Source organism: Eutrigla gurnardus (genome assembly GCF_963514095.1).
Source record: "Eutrigla gurnardus genome assembly, chromosome: 14".
NCBI classification, from domain to species: Eukaryota; Metazoa; Chordata; class Actinopteri; order Perciformes; family Triglidae; genus Eutrigla; species Eutrigla gurnardus.
Genome location: NC_139937.1, coordinates 5,141,930 through 5,161,817, shown reverse-complemented (window position 1 = coordinate 5,161,817; position 19,888 = coordinate 5,141,930). Strand labels below are relative to the sequence as shown.

General features: G+C 39.6%; 3 protein-coding genes across 5 annotated transcripts; all 3 read right to left on the bottom strand.

Annotated features, from left to right (window-relative positions):
• Positions 1–2,870: 2,870 nt before the first annotated feature.
• LOC311024839 (serum amyloid P-component-like) lies at positions 2,871–7,437 on the bottom strand (the record flags this gene model as incomplete). Its single annotated transcript, XM_084027413.1, has 6 exons — positions 2,871–3,119; positions 3,287–3,578; positions 4,469–4,523; positions 6,390–6,404; positions 6,927–7,025; positions 7,389–7,437. The coding sequence occupies 6 exons, from the start codon at positions 7,435–7,437 to the stop codon at positions 2,871–2,873; spliced, it is 759 nt and encodes a 252-aa protein (XP_083883539.1).
• A 5,045-nt stretch (positions 7,438–12,482) lies between these two features.
• On the bottom strand, positions 12,483–15,057 carry LOC311024383 (serum amyloid P-component-like; the record flags this gene model as incomplete). 2 transcript variants are annotated; one of them, XM_084026754.1, is made up of 5 exons in its annotated part: positions 12,483–13,283; positions 13,433–13,730; positions 13,826–13,928; positions 14,714–14,762; positions 14,977–15,057. In XM_084026754.1, 4 exons carry the CDS (start codon positions 14,760–14,762, stop codon positions 13,065–13,067), a joined length of 669 nt encoding a protein of 222 aa, XP_083882880.1. In that variant the 3' UTR covers positions 12,483–13,064. The 2 variants fall into 2 exon arrangements, with proteins under 2 accessions (XP_083882880.1, XP_083882879.1); XM_084026753.1 differs by lacking the exon at positions 14,977–15,057 and having other exon boundaries at positions 14,714–14,768.
• A 67-nt stretch (positions 15,058–15,124) lies between these two features.
• LOC311024384 (serum amyloid P-component-like) lies at positions 15,125–19,214 on the bottom strand. Of its 2 annotated transcripts, XM_084026756.1 has the most exons (6): positions 19,119–19,214; positions 18,909–18,963; positions 18,231–18,333; positions 17,847–18,144; positions 17,508–17,753; positions 15,125–15,139 (listed from the first exon to the last, which is right to left on the bottom strand). In XM_084026756.1, the coding sequence occupies exons 2-5, from the start codon at positions 18,961–18,963 to the stop codon at positions 17,535–17,537; spliced, it is 675 nt and encodes a 224-aa protein (XP_083882882.1). In that variant the 5' UTR covers positions 19,119–19,214; the 3' UTR covers positions 15,125–15,139; positions 17,508–17,534. The 2 variants fall into 2 exon arrangements, with proteins under 2 accessions (XP_083882882.1, XP_083882881.1); XM_084026755.1 differs by lacking the exon at positions 15,125–15,139 and having other exon boundaries at positions 16,815–17,753.
• Between the last annotated feature and the right edge of the window lie 674 nt (positions 19,215–19,888).

Sequence of the window (19,888 nt, the reverse complement as noted above, 5' to 3'; positions counted from 1 at the left end):
TGACTTGATCAGCAGGTGAGCAGAGGTGGGAAGTCAATAGTGATGGATGCTGGTGCAGAATGGCAGGTGTGGAAAAATAAGATATGTTAGCATGTTCAACACTATTCACATGAAAGTACGAGAAGGGAAGTGAGCAGGATGGAGCAGCCGTCATCATGATAGAGTCTGGTGCTATGAGAGAAATATGCAGCGCCTTTTTGCCCAAAGCAGAACATTTAGTCGGAGGCATCCTGTTATCTAGCATCTAACATATCTGCACACGCAATCCCTTACACCCGCTCACATTTTATTGTTTTCCTTCTACAAAAGAACTGCTGTTGGTTTTGACTTATTTCCTGCTGTTAGAGAGAGTGTTTGTGTGTGTGTGTGTGTGTGTGTGTGTGTGTGTGTGTGTTTGTTTGTTTTTCTGTGCTGGTGGGGGCCACGATCTGACAGATCAGTCACGCCGTGGGGACCAATTTCTCCTGTGGGTACGTAAGTCCTCGGCACAACCATTGCAATTAATAGAAAATAGTGTGTTGATATACTCGGTGCAGTTTTCTTGAAAAAGGTCTGTGTGTGTGTGTGTGTGTGTGTGTGTGTGGCTGCTGATGTATGAGTATTCCAACATTGCCGTAGGAAAGAATTAAGATGTAGCATGCTACAGAAAAGCTGTTTAATTTCACACGCACAACCCAGAAACCTCAGCCCATTCCCAGGGTGTCTAATACCAGTACTTTGTCTCAACCCTCAGAGTCTGATATCGAAGCACAAGGCGCTCTTTAGCATCTGTATGAGATGCATTGCCTTTTCAAGGAACTACAACGTAAACGCATCATTATTAGACAATCGGACAAAATGCTGCGGGAGTTCAATGACGTATTCTAAAGACTGAATAAATCTACGCAGCATGGGGGAAGTAGAGATGGAGGAGTCAAACAAACACAGGGTTTTAATACAGGAGACCAGTGTTTGCATCCCAAAGTGTTGTGTTATTTTAAAGTGTTTTCTGCACTTATAAATACGTGTTTGCTGCAACCATCGTTCGATGTATGTGACAGGTTGGGATGAGACCGTGTTGGGAACTCATGTGTCCAGCCGTTAAGGCTCATTGATGGTTTAATGAACGGTATACAACAAAATGACAAATCACACTTTGCCGTGCCAAGGTTTAGATAGCTTAGGTAGCTTGAGTTTTTGCACATTTGCTTTGGGATAACATGATCTTGAGAACTACTTGAAATGTCTTGCCAAAATTCTATAAAGCAAGGGAATCGGTTTATTTGTCTGAACTTGGAAAAAAAAAAGAAATCAAGGTATCATGCTCAGGTCTTTTGCATTGTTTTTTGAAATTTCATCTTGATAACAATGTTTCATTATATTAATAGCCCCTTTTATGACCAGTAAAGCTGATAACATCCCAGCAGGAACCTAGCTGGATTTAGATGTCTTGTCTCTAGTGTTCAGAGAAATCCAGGGCTGTACGCATATCCAACGTCCATAAAAAAAAAAGGCCCTCGCAATCAGTTACTTGTGAAAAGTCATGAAACCTAGACTGGTTTAGATTTTTCTTTTATTCTCCCCAAAATCAATTTACTCCAAACCAATTAAATGGATTTTTGAATCCATGTTTGCCTTCTGTGGACTAGAAATTGTGAGCTCCTTGGGTTCAAAGAAAAACTGTGTCTATACCTGAAATAGAAAGGTCCTTACCATATGGTGAACTTGGACTGTTTTTTTCATGCAGATCAGAAAGGCCAACTCTGCAATGCCTCAGGATTGCATTTCAGACTGAATAACGCCACACAGCATGGTGCACATGCACCGTGGCCCACAGCGGCAAGGAGACAAATAGCATCAAGCTCATGGTCCGATGATTTAGACTTTTACATTATGCCCAAACTTTCACTCTCTCAGTCCATTGAGGTAAAAGTTGCCCTCTGTTACATCAGCGAGCAGCTATTGCACCACAAGGGGCCTTTTCTGAGTTCTCACGCAGCACATAATGCTTAATTGATTCAGCAGGAATGTCAAAAGAGAGGCGTTTAAGGTGAGTAGTGTTACTGCCACAGCTCCCTTCGTGCAGCCTAATTTATTGTGGAAGTCTATTGTGGATGTTTGCAAGCAGCCTGCAGCTTCACTAGTGCCATATAATTCCAGCAAAGATGGAAATTCTTTCAGATAAGTAAATGTGGTCAAGAATGGCTGATCCCGCTAATGAACGCAACGAGCAAACAATAAACCACAGACCTTGATGACTGTTAAAGCTCTGGTCTACATTCTGAAAATGTCACATTTTCACAACAATACTATATCATAAATCCATTATATTGTCATTATAATATTAATCAACTAATAAAGTTTAAAAACATATATAACAAAAGTTTAAAATTGTATATTACTCTTGCACAATGTAAAATAAGTAACTAAAGAAGACAGATGTAATGTACAAAGTCGAGCACTTGGGACACAGAGCTGGACTTGGCCTGCTAAATGCTAGAGATTAAAGGAAATATGTTGCATCATAGCTTGTTGAGCTGTTATCAAGGGACCCAACATTTCCAGGGCCATCCTGCCTTACAAGTACAGAATATTATTAAATGATTAATGTTTGAATGACGGACATGAGACAGGACTCCCAGAGATGCCATTTTTAATGAGAACATCCAAGCAGCATATATGGCAGAAGATAAATGTTATACAATTATATAAGAATTGCACGGTTAATATCACACGTTACATTGAAGATGGAAATCAGAAATCAGGATTATAATTCTAATCTTACATTTTTTTTATCCAAACTGATTAAAGCCACTGCACTTCCTAAAGTCAAAGCCACAAACCTTAACTGTGGTATAGTATAATGTGAAAGACCTCATATAGAGTATTACTTAAGGTCCTCTTGAGACCGGCATGGGATTGTTTCCACAGCCCATTTGTTTGAATTCTGTCAGCACTCTTCCAGTGGTCTCACACACCAGCGCCCTCCAGTTGATCAAATTCCCTGGGGTGAAATTTTGATCTTCCACGTAGCGCTTGATCTCACAGGGTGAAAGGACGTGGTTCCACATGTGGACATCAGACATCATGCCAACGAAAGACTGCGTAACGTCAAAGCTCCCGCCATGGGAATCCTGATCCTGTAGTGATTGGAAAGAGTTGAGATAAAAACAATGATATGCTTTGCAGGTTTTTTTCCCTTAAATCAGCTTTGGATATACAATTAATTTGAATCCTAATGGACCAATCTACAGACATTTCTAATTCTATGTATGTTCTATCCATGGCGAATATCAGTTTAACTTACCTGTCCAAGGATTACAATGGGGTTTGAGATTTTTGATCCACCAAGGTATTTTTTAATTGTGGCCATTCCATTAAACCACAACTGGACCAGACCAGTTCCAGAGTCCCATGTGGTACAAATAGAGTGCCATTTGTTCAGTGTGTAGTCCTGTCCCCCAAAATCAGCCTTTTTATTGTTGACATAGACCTCAATCTCATCACTCGTAGCAGACTTGAACACCAGAAAGGCGTTGTGAGAGGTGGATGTGGACAGAGAGCACAGTGCGTGGTTTCTGCGGAGGTCGGTAACGAATCTGCAGGCATTAAAAGAAAATGAGAACATATGTGATGCTTTTTTTTGTACTTTTTCATGCATTTTTCACTTAACACATATACATACTTGAAACAAAACGTTGCAGCACTGAACTCCTGTGCTGATGTTGTCAGTTTTACAGTAGCGGTTGCGGTTTCCTCTGAGAAGGTAAACATTTTACCAGACTGATCTACGGGAAAATAAATAAAAAAGAAAAAGTTCATGCAAGTTGAAAACATTATGCAGCATACAGTGGCCAAATGTTTAGAAAAGATATTGCCTCAAAAATATAAATATGATTGAGAAAAGTATTTTTACAACCCAGAAGCTGCTGAATGTATTGTATGTGTTTGGTGGAAGTCTTCATACAGAAAATTAGAAACGTACAGACGTATATAAACCACTGACACTTAAAGTCTGATGGGATACGTGTGAGCAATGCTCCCCATGTGGTGACTTCGTCATTTAAGATTCATGAATGTTATGATGATTTTATGAAGCTAAGTAAACATGTATGGTAAATAAACTCCTTTTTGTTTTGTTTTGCACAGATCTGAAGGCGGGGTTTCTTGCTGTGTGGAAGTTAAAACACAGCCTGCTTTCATGTCAAATCTGTGAATGAAAGAACTTGATGGAAACCTGTTTACCTGCTAACCCTAACCCTTTATGATATGATCAAACCTGTGTAAGAATTACATATTTTACAGTGCACACTAAATGTATGTATCCTGTACAGAATACAAAATTCCTTGTTTGCATCATTCAAAAACATTTATTGAATACATTTTCTTTACAATGTTTTTAATATAAATATAACTGTCACAAACTGTGTACATGTGCATGTAACTTTATTGTTTCTCTGCTATTAAATAAAGCAGGAATATGTTTTACCCCGAGGACTTGCAGCACATGCCGTCAGCATCACCAGGAGAAGCAAAAACGCCATCTGTTACAAAGACAATTAAATACACAACAAGATAATTATGCTGCTTTAAATCCACAAAATCAAATTATGTTGTGTTGCTGTTAAGTGTAGACCACAATCAATTTACTGTTACTTGTAATTGCATGACAAATTACACATTACAATAAAGGTGGAAAATAGAGTCACCATAATTTACTCTGATTCACTTTGATCTTACCTTGAGGTCGGTGTGAGGATGTTGTGCAAACAGTGAATGGGAGTTACTTTTATACCATCACTTCTTCCTCATTCCTTAAATGTTTATTACAAGGACATGTTATTTGAATGTATAGCGTCCTTGTACACACACTCATTTTAATAATTCATATTGAAGGACCGTGCTTGAAAAAATAATATGCAATTAAAAGATATAATCAAAATATATTGTACATGCATAATGTTTTTATTATTGCACATGCACGTTCCAGGTGTTTAACGCTGTTTTATCAGCCATATTACAGTCACATACATCCAGTTGGAGCTATTTAGTTACTTTAAAAAAAATAAATGGTAGGGGACATTTAACAAATTTAATAATGCAGGCTATGAAATCAATAGATTAGATTAGATCGAATTAGATCATTTATTAGCTACATTAACCCAGGCTGGTAGAATTTGTTTTCAGTACATTATATTGTTCTTTGCAAATGGAAAACAGCAGACAATCATGGTAATGCATATCAGTGATATGTGAGGAGGGGCTAGGAAGGAGTTCAGAGTCCTGCTTGCTAATGGAAACAGTTGTTTTTGTAGCGTTTGGTCTTAGTGGACAGTGACCTGTAGCTTCTTCCCGAGGGACTGGGCTGGAGGAGACGATGAGCAGGATGCGAGGGGTCGGAGATGATCTTCCTTGCTTCCGGTATTTTATATGCTCCCTAAGGAAGTATAGTCATTGTTAAGCTTTTGCAATGATGTGTTCTGTGTTAGTTTTCCACCTCAGGATGTTGCTAGGCCATGTGTGTTCCAAGGGTCACGTATTTGCAAGTCAGTGGTGGTGATGGGGTCTCCATTTATTTATATGGGTATTTTGGATTTGGCATGCAATGAATTCAATAATGAGCTGTGTTGAGCATGAGGCCACCTCAGTACGGTACTGGGTTTTATCATTTTTTTTAAATTAGGTCTCTAAAGGGTTGTGTCAACAGAGTGTTTCAACAGAAAAGTGTGAATGTAAAGACTGTGATGTACAGTGAAAATAAACAGGGGGAGAGAACACTGTGCTAAGGGCAAGAGGTTAGTTTTTTTTTTACAGTGGTGTAGTGGTCATTTATTAGTTGCATGTATTAGATACACCATATGCTTTTTTTTTGCCTGATAGGTAGGTATACTGTAAGCACCCAGAAAAAGAGGTGGGTATACCCTGTATCCTTGCCATACACTACACCACTGGTGATCGCCCTCTTTCACAGCAGCCATTTTGACATCAATCAATAACATCAATTATGGCCCTGTTTCATTTAGGTGGACCAGGGTCCTGGTATTGCTGCTGGCTCACTGGAATGTCCATGACACCTGTGTTTACCCTGCCTTGTCATGAAGCTGGGTCAATGTTCATAGAAGGTGTGGTGAAGAGTTTGATGCTGATGCAATTAAAGGCAGAAGTGAAGTCTAATAATAGGATGTGTCAGAGTTGTAAGGTGATTCCAGGTGCTGCGGGGCTTGGAGGTGTGCTGTGTACTGCATCCACAACAGACCTGTTGGCTTGGTAAATCTATATGGATTAATTACTTGGGAGGTGCAGGATTTAATCTGTGATATAATAATGGCTGAAAAATTCTTCATGCAATAGGAGATTGGCAAAGAAAACAAAGCAGCTCATTTAGGATCCAAAGATACACCCATGCATACCTGTAACATTTTGTACTGAGAGCAATAATTAAAACACAGTTGTCTAAGGTCATACGTGATATATGATAAGTAAATAGGCCTTTGTGAGGATCAGTACTACAATCAAGGCAGGGTCAATGAAGGATAGCAATGGGTCACCAGGTGGAGTTTTAAGGACGGCAGACATTTTCAAACAATTATTTTGTAGAAACCTTGGTTTGATGTATTGAGCAACATTGAATCATAATAAGTTCAAGATTATGTAAATAAGCTGCAGGAAAATGCCCATGGACATAAACATAGGAAATGTCATCAAAGTTGTATGGATAGTCATGTATAGGATGGACAGACACCTTTGTTTTTGGACTTACTGATCCCTGTGTTGGTTGTGTCATTAAAACTGCATTTGTTCCATTTTCTTGATCCGCTAAAACGACTTGCTGCAGTGCAAAAGCAACAGACAACAGCATCTTTGTCTTCAACTGCTTTGTCACGTCCAAATATTGTATCTCTCTGCACAGGACTTCGGTGATGGAGGAGTCCGCACGCTCCTCTCACCATTGATGTGATGGGATCCTGTGGTGAGTGGGGGGAAGCCTGCAGCATAGAGCGAATGTTTTCTGGAGTACGGCGTCAGATCAGCCGGAGGGATGAACCCTGGAGAGGGATCAGACCGAGACGACTAGACAGAGCACACTCAACTCTGCAGGGAAAAACTCTTCGAGTTTGACTGAGCTTCCAGACAAGATAAGATGTAGTTGGTGGACAGGGGAGAGAGAGAGAAACACTTTTCAATCACACTAAAGTTTACTTTGGAGATTATTTACCAATTGTTACAGTCTACGTTTCAAAAGGTTTATCAGATGAAAAACTGCTATTGTATAATCTATATATTATATATTATACATAAAGGCACAGCATGAGCCAGAGAACTGAGTCAGTTTCACAGAACTCACTTGACAGGGCCACATTAGAGGACCAGAAACAATTATAATATAACGATGTGCAGCTGTCAAAGACATATCAGAGAAGTGCTGTACTCTGACAGTCGCACAGATATAGAAGACATGGTTTCACATTGAGTTACACGCTAAAAACATCTTATAAAGCCACCGTACGGGGCAATGTAATGCTACGAGACAGCAACCTGCGTAAAGAAGCTGAGGCAGCTGCCAGGGTGAGAGAATCATCCTAACTACTCAATTATAAGCTGTACTGAATTATGCCAATAAAAATGACTCAAAACATTTAAGTAAATTGACATTGACAAATAATGTTGATGATGATATGGTTACCAAAATATTGGTATTGTAATCAAATTAATTCATATAAAGCTTCAAGATTTCAGGTCAAATTTGTGTTTTTCTCCTGTGGACAGGGCTGGACTGGGACCAAAAATCGGCCTCATCATCGGCCTCATTTTCAGCCAAGACCGGCCCACCAGGTATCGATGGAAAGACAATGAAGCGTATGAATGAAAACAAACTTTTTTGTGACAATGCTTGTACACTGTCGGGCACCGCCACTCGGCTGTTATTGGTCCAGCCCAGAATCAGTCATGACTAAGGGGCCGATCTACCAGTTTTGTGTACCAATAGCAGTGTTTCCCACAGGATTCTATCGTGGGGGGGTCTTGCAAACTTCTAGGGGGGTCCGGGGGCATGACATTTTTTAATAGATTTCATTTTAATGCATCAATTTGGTGAATTTTGAAAACCAAAATTTGACATCAATTACTTACCAATTTCTTACAAACTGCTGCTACTAATACAAAATGTTGACATACTAAATGGGGTTGAGGAGTTTAAGCATTCAAGAAAAGATGAAAACAAAAATGACTAAAACACAGTGCTGAGCCTTCCAGGGTTCCCCAATTAGTTTTCACTGAGGGCCAAATTATGTCCAGGTTGCCAAGTCGAGGGCCAAATTGTCAGTTTTTTTTATTGGACCACTAAACATTGTTTTATGTGCAAATGTTATTATTGTTGTTGCTATTATTTGAAGTATTATTATTGTAATGATTAGTACTACCAGTGGTAGTTGGTTGTAGTAGCGGATAGTAGTAGTAGTCATAGCCTGTGTTGAGGGACAGATAAAAATGTACACTTGAAAGAAAATGTGGTGCACAAGAGGAAAAAAAGATTGTATAACAGTGGAGTTAATGGTTTTTGTTTGCAGCGTCTTGCTTTTGTCTTGTAATTTGCAGACGGTCCCTGCACACTCGCCCGGCTGCACATAGAGATCAATGTTCTCCGTCCAGACTGGACGGCTTATTTATGTAAAAAATCTGGGTTTTGGTCCTTGTAGCTCGTAGTCTATGATATTACGGTCGGAAAGACGCATCATTTGTGTTTGAAAACGTTTCACTTCAGATTTATTGATCCCGAATCTGTGAATATATTTCCAACTTTACAGAACTCTTTATTTCACCTTATGGCAGGTTATTGCATAGTGTCACTGGGTAGCACGGGCCGGACACTTTGCTCTTGCGGGCCGGATTTGGCCCGCGGGCCGCTAATTGGGGATGGCTGCTTTATACTATTAGTTTATTATGACTATTATTATTATTAATATAAGTGGGTGACTATTCCTCAGCCTTCCTTGGTGTTTTGGTTTTGACATACGCGCACGCACTGTCAAACTCGCGCAGCTAAGGGGGGTCGGCACGGGGGACGCTTTGCCATGGCGACTGGGGAAAACAGAACGTTGATGAACCAAACCAGCTGCGAGGATTTCCCCTTATAATAAGCGCTGCTGCCCTCCTGTTTAGGCCTATCATTAGAGCCGCTAGTTAAGTCCATTCAATGTGTGGGAAACACTGAATAGGTATCATGACTAATACCATTAATAACACTATACCATTAGTAAAAAAAAAAAGAAGCTCGGCCCAAAATCGCCATCGGCCCCTCGGGCAAATGCCCGATATGCCCGATGGCCAGTCCAGCCCTGCCTGTGGATTAAGGCAAAATGATTTGTATGACAGGTCTGAACCGCTGGTGAATTTTGGTTATACCTGTTAAGAATAAATCCATTTGCAGGACTCGGTGTCAGATGGCCCGTCCTACTGGAAGGAAGAGAACAAATTCAGACACATACCGATGCAATTACTCAGACATTATTAAAAAAACACAGATCTAATTAAAGTTAATTAAAGTTAATGACTTTGTTTTATGACAGGCTGAACTCAAGAGAGCCAATGGAACTCAAAGGAACACATAGTGCACAAACTTTGTATGGGTGTCAACATAAGTTCATCGAGTGAAGTAGGCAGCACACGACGAGCAGCTAGGTGCACATGTGACCCGGACTCAGTAGGGACAACTTGTGGGCAGGTGTAGCGTGGCAGGTGTGGAAGAACAGGAGAGGTTGGTATGTGCAATGCAGACATTAATCAGATGATCAAGATGCAGAAGAAGGAAGAGGGGAGAATGGAGCAGCTGTCGCCATGACAGAGTCTGGTGCTACAAGAGAAATATGCAGCTCCTTTTTTGCCCAAAGCAGAACATTTAGTCACAAGCCTCCTGTTATCTAGCATCTAACAGCATTATCTGCACACGCAATCTGCAATCCCTTACACCCTCTCTGTTTGTACTGTTCTCCTATTACCAATGAACTGCTGTTGATATTAGCCAATTTCCTGCCGATGGTGTGTGCGCCGATGTACAAATTAGATAAAGCATTCCAACATTGCCCGAGGAAGGAATTAAGCTGTAGCAACATACAGACAAGCTGTGAAACAAGCTAGCCTGCATTCATCATTGGCACTCATGTTTAATTTCACACAACGAGGCTACCCTGAAAACCCATAATAGGATTATGTGTGTCCGGCCGTGGAGGCTCACTTCTACACGAGCATGTGAACAGCTGTGTCCAACTTTAACGGGAACACTTGCTGCAGCTAAAAGCAATCATTTTGTGCGCGCAAGCTAATAGACAATGATTCTGAGATTCAATAGCCATGCCGATGAGAAATTAGCTAATTGCAAACTCCTAGTTGCCTCGCATTTCATCCCGAACATAATGACAAAGTGTATGTCTACCAACTGCTCATAGATAACTGACTCATGTCAGCCCTCTGTCAGTTTAAAGGATAAGTACGTGCATTCTCTTTCTTTCTGAGAGTTTGATGAAGCGAAGTGGCTTTGCCTGGCCAAGAATTCCCTATTTGATGGGTTTCAGACAGTTCAGACGCAGCTTCCCATATGGAAAAGACAGAGGGCGGAATGTTAATTCTTTTTGTCCTGCCCTCTAAGGTCTACATGATTATCACGGACCCAGAGATCAAACTCATGATTTGCATCTGTAATTTACTTTCGGGATCATAAGATGTGACAAAAGAGAATAGGCCTGGGCAAGTTCTCATAACAAGTTCATAGTTATGAGTAAATGTATTGCTGTATTTTAATCTTTAAATGATTGACAAAGATAATATGGCTATGGATTAAAGTGATAAGTTCATTATTAAGTACTCATACATACATTCATTCATGTTTTGCCCAATTGTTGCAATTAATATGAACATTTGTCTCAACCCATTTAAATAGGGATTAAGGATACTTGCATAGTATATACTCAAAATAGTCATAAAGAAAACAAAGCCTTGTAGGTCAAAATCATATCCGGTTTTTATGAAATATCCACTTCCATTTGTCTGTGAAAGGTACACATAGATTTTGGACACTGATCAGTCATGTGAATAAGTTAATATATGTTGATGTAAATAGTACCAAGACAGCTATATAGCATAATTATTTAGATTAGATATTGTATAGTAAAATATATTTTTTATACAAATGTAAGTACATTCGTTGCAACACAAATTATAGAATTGAATTAAAACACAAACGCACAATACAGCACAGAAGATCAATGATTTCCAACTAACTGTGCATCAGGTTTAATCATTTAGATGACTGAAATACTGATGAAGTTTTACAGTCCCCTTCAGCCACTGATGATAAATATAAAGATACAACAGTCACGCTGAAAAGGATTTAACTAATAGTTAATTGCAAACTCATGTTGCCCCATATTTCATCAGGAACCTGCTAACCTCACATAGGAGGCTACTTTGAGTTCTCGTCCAGACTTCATTGATTCAACAGGAATTTAAAAGAGACGTGTTTATGATGAGTCGTGTTGCTGCTACAACACTATTGTGTAGCCCAATTTACTGTGGAAGGTTCTTGTTGCTCCACTTGACTCCACTTTTGCTAAGGATTTGATGAAATACAGAAAGGTCCCTACTCTCTGTGGGTCAGTTTCTTGTCATGAGCTTTATCCTTCCAACAAGCAACAAGTGAGACCGGTCGGAGGTTCAAGAGTCCTCTTCAGTTTTAAAATGCAACATCATTATGTCCCCACATGGCTTTGGTATTTACCAGTGTCTGTAGTCCTTCTCATTGTGGATGTGGATGGGCCAGACTAATAGTTTTACTGATTGAGAGACTGACAGCATCTGTCTGCACAGAAGTGACTCGCACGAACAATCAAAAGTCCATGTCAGAGTAGGCTATGTGTGATTTACTATCAAAGAACTGGGAGGAGTGATGAAACATGGAGAAACCTTAACCCATAGGCCTGTTCACATATAATGCAGTACGCGTATTGCTGCCCCATTGAATGGAGATACTGCTTATTACGTGTCTAAAACAACAGATCGGTGAAATTGATATATTAGAATCCAGTTAAAGCTGCTTTCACCTATCTTTGGCCAGTAGGGGGCAGAGTATATTTAAAACAGGCTGAACACCATAGCTTTGATATTATCTCTATAAAGCTGTCATGGCTAATGTTAAATAACAATTAAACAGTCATCAGGCACGTCATCACAACCATTTAGTTTTAGTCGGTGCCAAGACAATGTGGTAGATGAAGGGTGTAAAGAAAGTGATAATTCTCATATCATAAATATGTCACATGAACATTTCATGTGTCAGGGAGCATATTCATTCGCACACGCAGATTGCAGACCTACATTTAATGAAGATGTACAATGAGGAACGATGTATGTATATGAATGTGATATTTTGCTGGACAATCCATGTGAATTTTGCACTTATTTCTTGAAAGCAATATCACTACCAAAGACATGGCCTTAGTAATGAAAAAAACTGTTTGTTTAAAACTTTATTTTAAAGAATAAAAAATAGCTGATTAATAACTTATTTTCACATTTTCCATTCTGACCTCCTTCCATTTCAGAAAATCCTTCCTTGCCTGTCAAGTGTGCCCTTTCATCATCACATGACACACACACGCTCCACCCACTCCCAGATTCCCCGTTATATAAGCATGTAGTTATTCTTCCCTGCCTTAGCACCCCAACCTTTCACTCATAGCACGTCCTTTTTATGTACCTTTCTGGTCAAACATTTATTTTCTCAACACCACAATGAAGATGGTTATGAAAGCAACACCTTTGTAGAACCACTTTATTGAATAAAAAGGTAAACCCACTTGATTTGGGACATTTGAGAGCTGATCTTTGGGACTGATCTTGAAACTTTGGGACTTTCTACAGCACAGTTACGATGAGATCTCTTCACGGTAAAACAGGTAAAATGATCAGAGCCAGAAAAAAATATTTTGATTAACACTGATTTTACATTAAATGCTGACATTGGTAAATTATTCTTCACATTGGACAGAAAATAACATTTTTAGATTTCTATAATTTTGGGTTTGATTTAAAGTTTAGTAACAGGACTGTTGTTTATCTTCGACCAGCACTCTGCCTGTAATCTGGAACTGCAGTGAACTCCAGTTGAGCACATTCCCTTGAGTGAAGTTCAGTTCGTCCACATACTTGTGGATCTCACAGGGAGAAAGGACGTGGTCCCACATGTGGACATCAGACATCATGCCAACGAAAGACTGCTTGAGGTCAAACCCTCCACCGTGGGAATCCTGCTCCTGTAGATTGCACAGGTTTGAGATACAGTAAATCAAAGCTGTGTTGTTTGTATTGAAAACTAAACACTAGACACACACACACACACACACACACACAATAAATGAAGGGTACAGGTATGCACAGTTTGTGCTTTTTAATCCAACTGTACCTGTCCTAGCACAACTATAGGGGTCCCTCTGATGTTTGATCCAGAGGTGATAAATTTCCGTATTGAAGGTTTTCCATCGAACCACACCTGCACCAATCCAGACGCAGACTCCCATGTGGTACAAATGGAGTGCCACGTGTTCGGCTTGTAGTCCATCCCAACATATTCTACCTTTGCATCATTAATATGGGGCTCCAACTCATGATTTGTTTCATCCCAGAATATCAGGAAGCCATTGGACTTAGTGGGTGTGGCCAAAGAGAAAAGGTTGTGGTCTCTTTTGAGGTCTGTAAAGGACCTGTGGGCATTGCAAAGACATGATCATGCATATAACTTTTTCAGTCGGAGATACAGTGTTTTTTTTTTCATGCAATTTAGCACATTCAGTTCTACCTGTGACAGACAGTTACAGCACTGAAATCTTGTGTTGATGCTGTCAGCCTCACGTGAGCTGTGTTGGTTTGTTGTGGGAAAGTGAACATTTTACCTGACAGATCTGAAAAAAGGGAGAAAAACGTTATATCCCTTCAGTAACACATGACTTATGATTCATTTAATATACAGTACATTTATATATTATATGAACGTCATTTTGCACAAAATTAGGGACAGAACTTTATGAAGCACGACTCTGTCACACATCTACGCATCAACACTCGACCGACACCTTTCTGGGTTTAAAAGAAAACTACAGACACTACATATGGTATTAAAAATCTTATTTCTTTTAGTCCACTATCTGTTTGTTCTGAACAAGTAAATGTCTGTACATTGTATGATGTATGTGGTTCAGGTGATAGAGTGGATTGGCCAATGTTCGGAGGATCGGTGGTTCGTTCCCCGCCCTTGTCACTGTGTCATGGTCGGGGATCGGTGGTTCGTTTCTGTTTGAATGTGGAAGAAGCACTAGTGTTTTGGGTGTTGAGAAAAATGGCCAAAATTAAACAAATTCACAAACATTTATGAAATCATGACATGAAAACTTAAAACTTTAGTTGTCTATGTTTTATCAGTAATCACTGTGAATTTTGTCAAAGTCTTAGTGAAGTGTGTGGAAAATCAAAAAGGACACGTTTAGTATGACAAATGTACTATAAAGCCAATAAAAAGATTTTTGGCATATTTGGTCTAGTTAAAAAATGCAGTCATATGCTGAAACTTTTTTTCTTTCTGTCTTTTTAGAAAAATAGTTTCTTTTGTTCCTAATAATGAGTGTGTAAAGCAGATTTAAAGGTTTAAAGGAGTGCTGAAACATTGTATGTTAAATAATTTGCTCCTTACCTTGAGGGAGTGCAGCACATGTTGTCAGCATCACCAACAGCAGCAACATCTTCATCGAATACAAAAAGAAAAGGACACCATTGAAAACACTGATTTTGTATTTGATCTGATGAATCAACACTTTTGAGTTGCTACTTTGCTGCAGACTGTGCATTCATTTAAACAAAATCAACAAAACAGGTGAAAAGAGTAAAATCAAGCTTACATAAAACATAACCACTTTAAATTTCTATATTTTGCAGTTTGTCATGTGACGTTCTTACCTTGAAATGTGTGTCTGGATGTTGTGTGCAGCGTGACTGGGATTGTGAGTTTTGTGCACTCGCTGCTTCCCCATTTCTCTCTGTTTCCTTCCTTTATCTACTTTTTATTTGTGGCTTCATATTACCATTATGTAAGATGGCGTCATCCCAAGCACAGTGTTTTCTACCAAATCAACATAATTTGATAATCATGTTGAAATATGATAAATTTGTATCATAGTTCTGTATTTCTGTATGTAAGTGAAGCAGGCCTTAAAGGAAAACACCACCGCATTTCCATACTGAACTATGTTCTGCTCTGATCTTAGACGAGGTGATACATACCTCCCTCTCCTCTGTGCGTGCACTCAATGGCTCTTGCGCGCACTCCGCGCAGCGCTAATTTGCTAGCATGTAGCTTGTCCTTAGGATCCAAAGGGGGGTGGAGTTAGAAGCGACCAAGCACTTCCACGTTGTCCCTATTTAAATACGGTTACGTGAGTAGTTACACGACCCAAGTTTGGTTACACAAAATGAAACATGCCAATTTTTCTAAGCGGATAACAACGATAACTATATAGTATGGCGGAATAACAACTGGAAGCACTTCGACGTCGGCGCAGTAATATCATCACTCCGCTCCCCCTCTTAGTTCCGTCAATAGAACCTACGTGACCTGCACGCCGTCGCCTGTAGTAGTTTGTGCACAGTTGAGGAAGCATCAGGTTGTAGTAAGATAGTTTGTGAACAATCAAACATCATGGTTATAACGTGCATCGTACAGGGTTCAGTCAGGACCACTTTGTCAAAAAGAATCTTTATTTATTTGCACAAGTTTCATTTGGCGGTATGGTACTGTTCTGGGACTCCCTGCTCTTCCACGCGCTTGCGTGGAAAGCCTGAGGCAGGAAGAGCACCTTCCTGCCCTTCATGAGCCATCATGAACGGCATAAGCAGGGAGCGTAGCAGCAAGAAAAACCCCAGACAGAGCAGACCAACAAGAACAATGGTAAGGTACATAACAGATGACAGGAGGAGCTGGGGTGGAGGTGGGTTGAAAAAGCCGGCAGAGGAAGCAATGAGGGAGGTCAGGCTAGAGCGGTTTAAATAGCGCGCTCTGAATGCAATTTCCCAATAGGAAGCGGGTATGGGGAGTCAGCTGAGCCGTCAGCTGATCTCCTCGGTTTTGACAGCTACGCTGTTGCTGCTGATTTAGAGCTCGACGTCGTGGCCTGCCAGAACTAACGCTACGCTTGATTTGTGAAAACAAGCAGAAGGTATATAGTCCCGTCATGTTTTGAGTGCTTCCAGTTGTTATTCTGCCATACTATATAGTTATCCTTGTTATCCGCTTAGAAAAATTGGCATGTTTCATTTTGTGTAACCAAACTTGGGTCGTGTAACTACTCACGTAACCGTATTTAAATAGGGACAACGTGGAAGTGCTTGGTCGCTTCTAACTTCACCCCCCTTTGGATCCTAAGGACAAGCTACATGCTAGCAAATTAGCGCTGCGCGGAGTGCGTGCAAGAGCCATTGAGTGCACGCACAGAGGAGAGGGAGGTATGTATCACCTCGTCTAAGATCAGAGCAGAACATAGTTCAGTATGGAAATGCGGTGGTGTTTTCCTTTAACTGGGACTATTTTATGCTTTTTTTCTTTTTGTTCACTGCAATATGATTCTTGTCTTGTTTTGACTATTTATTGATTTAAATATATAAAAAATCTAATTTTAAAGTTCCTAAACAACTATGTGTGTACAACGGTGTTTTCAATACATTCATCCTTGTTTCATCAGATGTACACAACAATTGATCGGTATGCATAAATAATGTTCACACATTAGTTATCAGAGATGTTTCCTTCTGAATTCCTTTATTGAGCAGATAAAATTACTTGACACTTTACAAAATCAAGGCCCTGCTCACGTCACTTTAACATCTTATGGGTGTTTTGGTGAAGTTAAGGACAAATGCAGTCTATTTCTTTGCACTTGCGATTTCCTTCACTCATCAAGGTGCGTAACTGAGATTGTGTTTTGTATTGAAATGAAAATTGTATGTTGTCTTGTTTAACCATATTTAGGCTTAGGTTTGGGTTCAAACCTAGCACTCTCAATGAGTGTGGCTTTGGGTTTCGAGTTTTAACAATTTGGGAATTTTCATTTGGATCGGTGGAGGTCGAATGATAGGGTTGAGTGTAATGGTAAGGTATGGGTCAGTGACCAATGACCATTTTAAGTGTTAAAATGGTCATTTATAATTAAGAAAATAAGTAATAAGTCAATTTGCAATGTTAAAATGAATAATTAGTTGGCATTTTGCCCATCCTGTTAAAATCCGGGTTAGGGTTAGGGTTAGGATGTCAGGGTGCTCTACCCTGGAAGATGAGAACCACTGGATTTTAAGCAATTCAATGTTAAAGATCAATATTAGAACAATCCTTGAAAGATGCTCCTGTACAAGAGAGAGATGTATAGAATTCCACCTTTTTATTTATAAGAAATGCTTTAAGACCAAACGTTGATATGATTAAACGATATAACCCTTACCCATATTTTTGACTTTGCATTAAATATTTAGTAACAGGACTGTTGTTTATCTTCGACCAGCACTCTGCCTGTAATCTGGAACTGCAGTGAACTCCAGTTGAGCACATTCCCTGGAGTGAAGTTCAGTTCGTCCACATACTTGTGGATCTCACAGGGAGAAAGGACGTGGTCCCACATGTGGACATCAGACATCATGCCAACGAAAGACTGCTTGAGGTCAAACCCTCCACCGTGGGAATCCTGCTCCTGTGGAGTTTGAAGATAAACAATTTGTGAAATGTTTCTTTCAAAGGTAGAGACATACGACATCAACAATATGCTTCCCAATAAAAACTGTACCTGGCCTAAGAGAATTTTAGTGGATCCTCTGATGTGTGATCCAGAGCTGACATATTTCCTCACAGACAGTAGTCCATTAAACCACAACTGCACCAGTTCGAACTCCGAAGCCCACGTGGAACAAATAGAGTGCCACGTGTTCGGCTTGTAGTTCGGCCCTGTAAACGCTGCAAATTGGTTTCTGCTATAGACATTGATGGCGCCCTTTACAGCGTGTCTGAAGACCAGGAAGTCATTGTCAACAGAGGGTGTAGCCAGGGAGAAAAGAACATGGTCTCTGCTGAGGTCTGTAAAGAACCTGTAGGCATAGAACAGAGATGATCATGCACGCTGGACTTCCCCAGTAAGAGGTACAGAGAGTTCAGTTCAAACAACCAACTCTACCTGAAACAGACAGTCAGGGCACTGAAATCCTGTCTTGATGTGATCAGTTCCACACACGCTGTGTTGGTTTCTTTTGGGAAGGTGAACATTTTACCTGACAGGTCTGAAAGTAACAGAGTGTATTAAATGTATAACTACAAACAACTAGTGGAGATACTTTGAAGACATTTTACAGCTTTGCTTTTTAGCATGATTATACATTAAAATGAACATAAATGAACTGAAGATAAAAATCATCTGTGGACACACATTTAGGGTTAGGTTTAAAAAAAAAGTATTTTCAGGAAAATATGGGGAAAAATGCTGCTCTCCATGTAACCAACCCATCATTCATAATTTATGAAAGTGAAAAAAATGGAAGCTTTGCGGAAGATCACAAGACCCATACAAAGAGAGAGAGAATATTGTTTACAAGACTCTTTTTGATATCTCACTTAGCCTTATAGTTCACTTATTGTTTTATCTGCTGCCTTTTTGTCCGTCTTAAGTTAATACGTAGATCATTTTGTTAACTGCTGGCTGAAAAAGAAATGACACATTATTAATCATAAACCCAAAGAGAACTTGTTTCACAGTAAAATATATAATACATTGAACTTTGTACTTCCTTGTTACACTTTTATTAGAACTTTGCTAGCTGGACTTTTAAACAACTTTTTTTTTCTTTCTTTTTTTTACCTTGAGGACTTGCAGCACACACTGTCAACATCACCAGGAGGAGCAAAACCTTCATCTAATACAAAGATAAAATGCAATGAATTCTATATTTTTGTGCTGCTTCTAATACATTCAATACCAGTGTGTAATGGATTACAAAATAATGTATTGAAATTGCAATATCCCTTACAAGCAGGAAAGGCAACAGTCAATGTCACATCATGATCTTACCTTGAAGTCTGTCAGGATGTTTTCTGCAATGAGAATGTGAGTTTTTATTTACTGACTTGCTACTTGTTCATTAATGTCTGCTCTCATGAAATCATTTCTGTTGATTCAACAGAATTCATGGGCACGCTCATGTGGAAAGTTCTTTTTTTTCTCTTCCTGTTTTGGTGCTGTGTTTTCACTTGAGGTCAGAGCTTCGGACAGCTACCTCGAGAAAATGATCGATCAGCAATTCTTATAATAATACATTTAAATATTGACGACAATCCATGGGCTACAACATAACCGCTGTCGATAACAGGAGCGCTTTAATTTCCTACTACTACATAGATAGAGCGGGTCACCCCTCCAATCTGCATTAACATGTGTTTGATCAAGCATGGTTCAACTTAGCATCCATTGCAGCCACGGTTCTTGTGTCATATCAGTGTACAATTACAAGTCAAACCCACCCATATCTTTTATAAATGCAGTCTAACCTGCCAAACTGAAAGACTTGACTAAACAATAAATAATTTCCTTTAGTAGTAAAAAAAAAACCCTCCTACAATTTACAAAATACAACATAATCATATTAATTATTACAGTGTCAGTTGTGTCCTTTGCTGTTTTCTCTTTTCCTTCCTCTTTCTACAGGTGTGCGTTTGCGTGCGTGCCCCGTGATTTGAATGCGTTCTCAAGTGTGACAACATACTGCTTGCCTGCTAGTCTGAGTTTTAGATTAATGCTTGATCATGTGTCCCTATTAATGACCAGTTATCAGTTCTATGTGT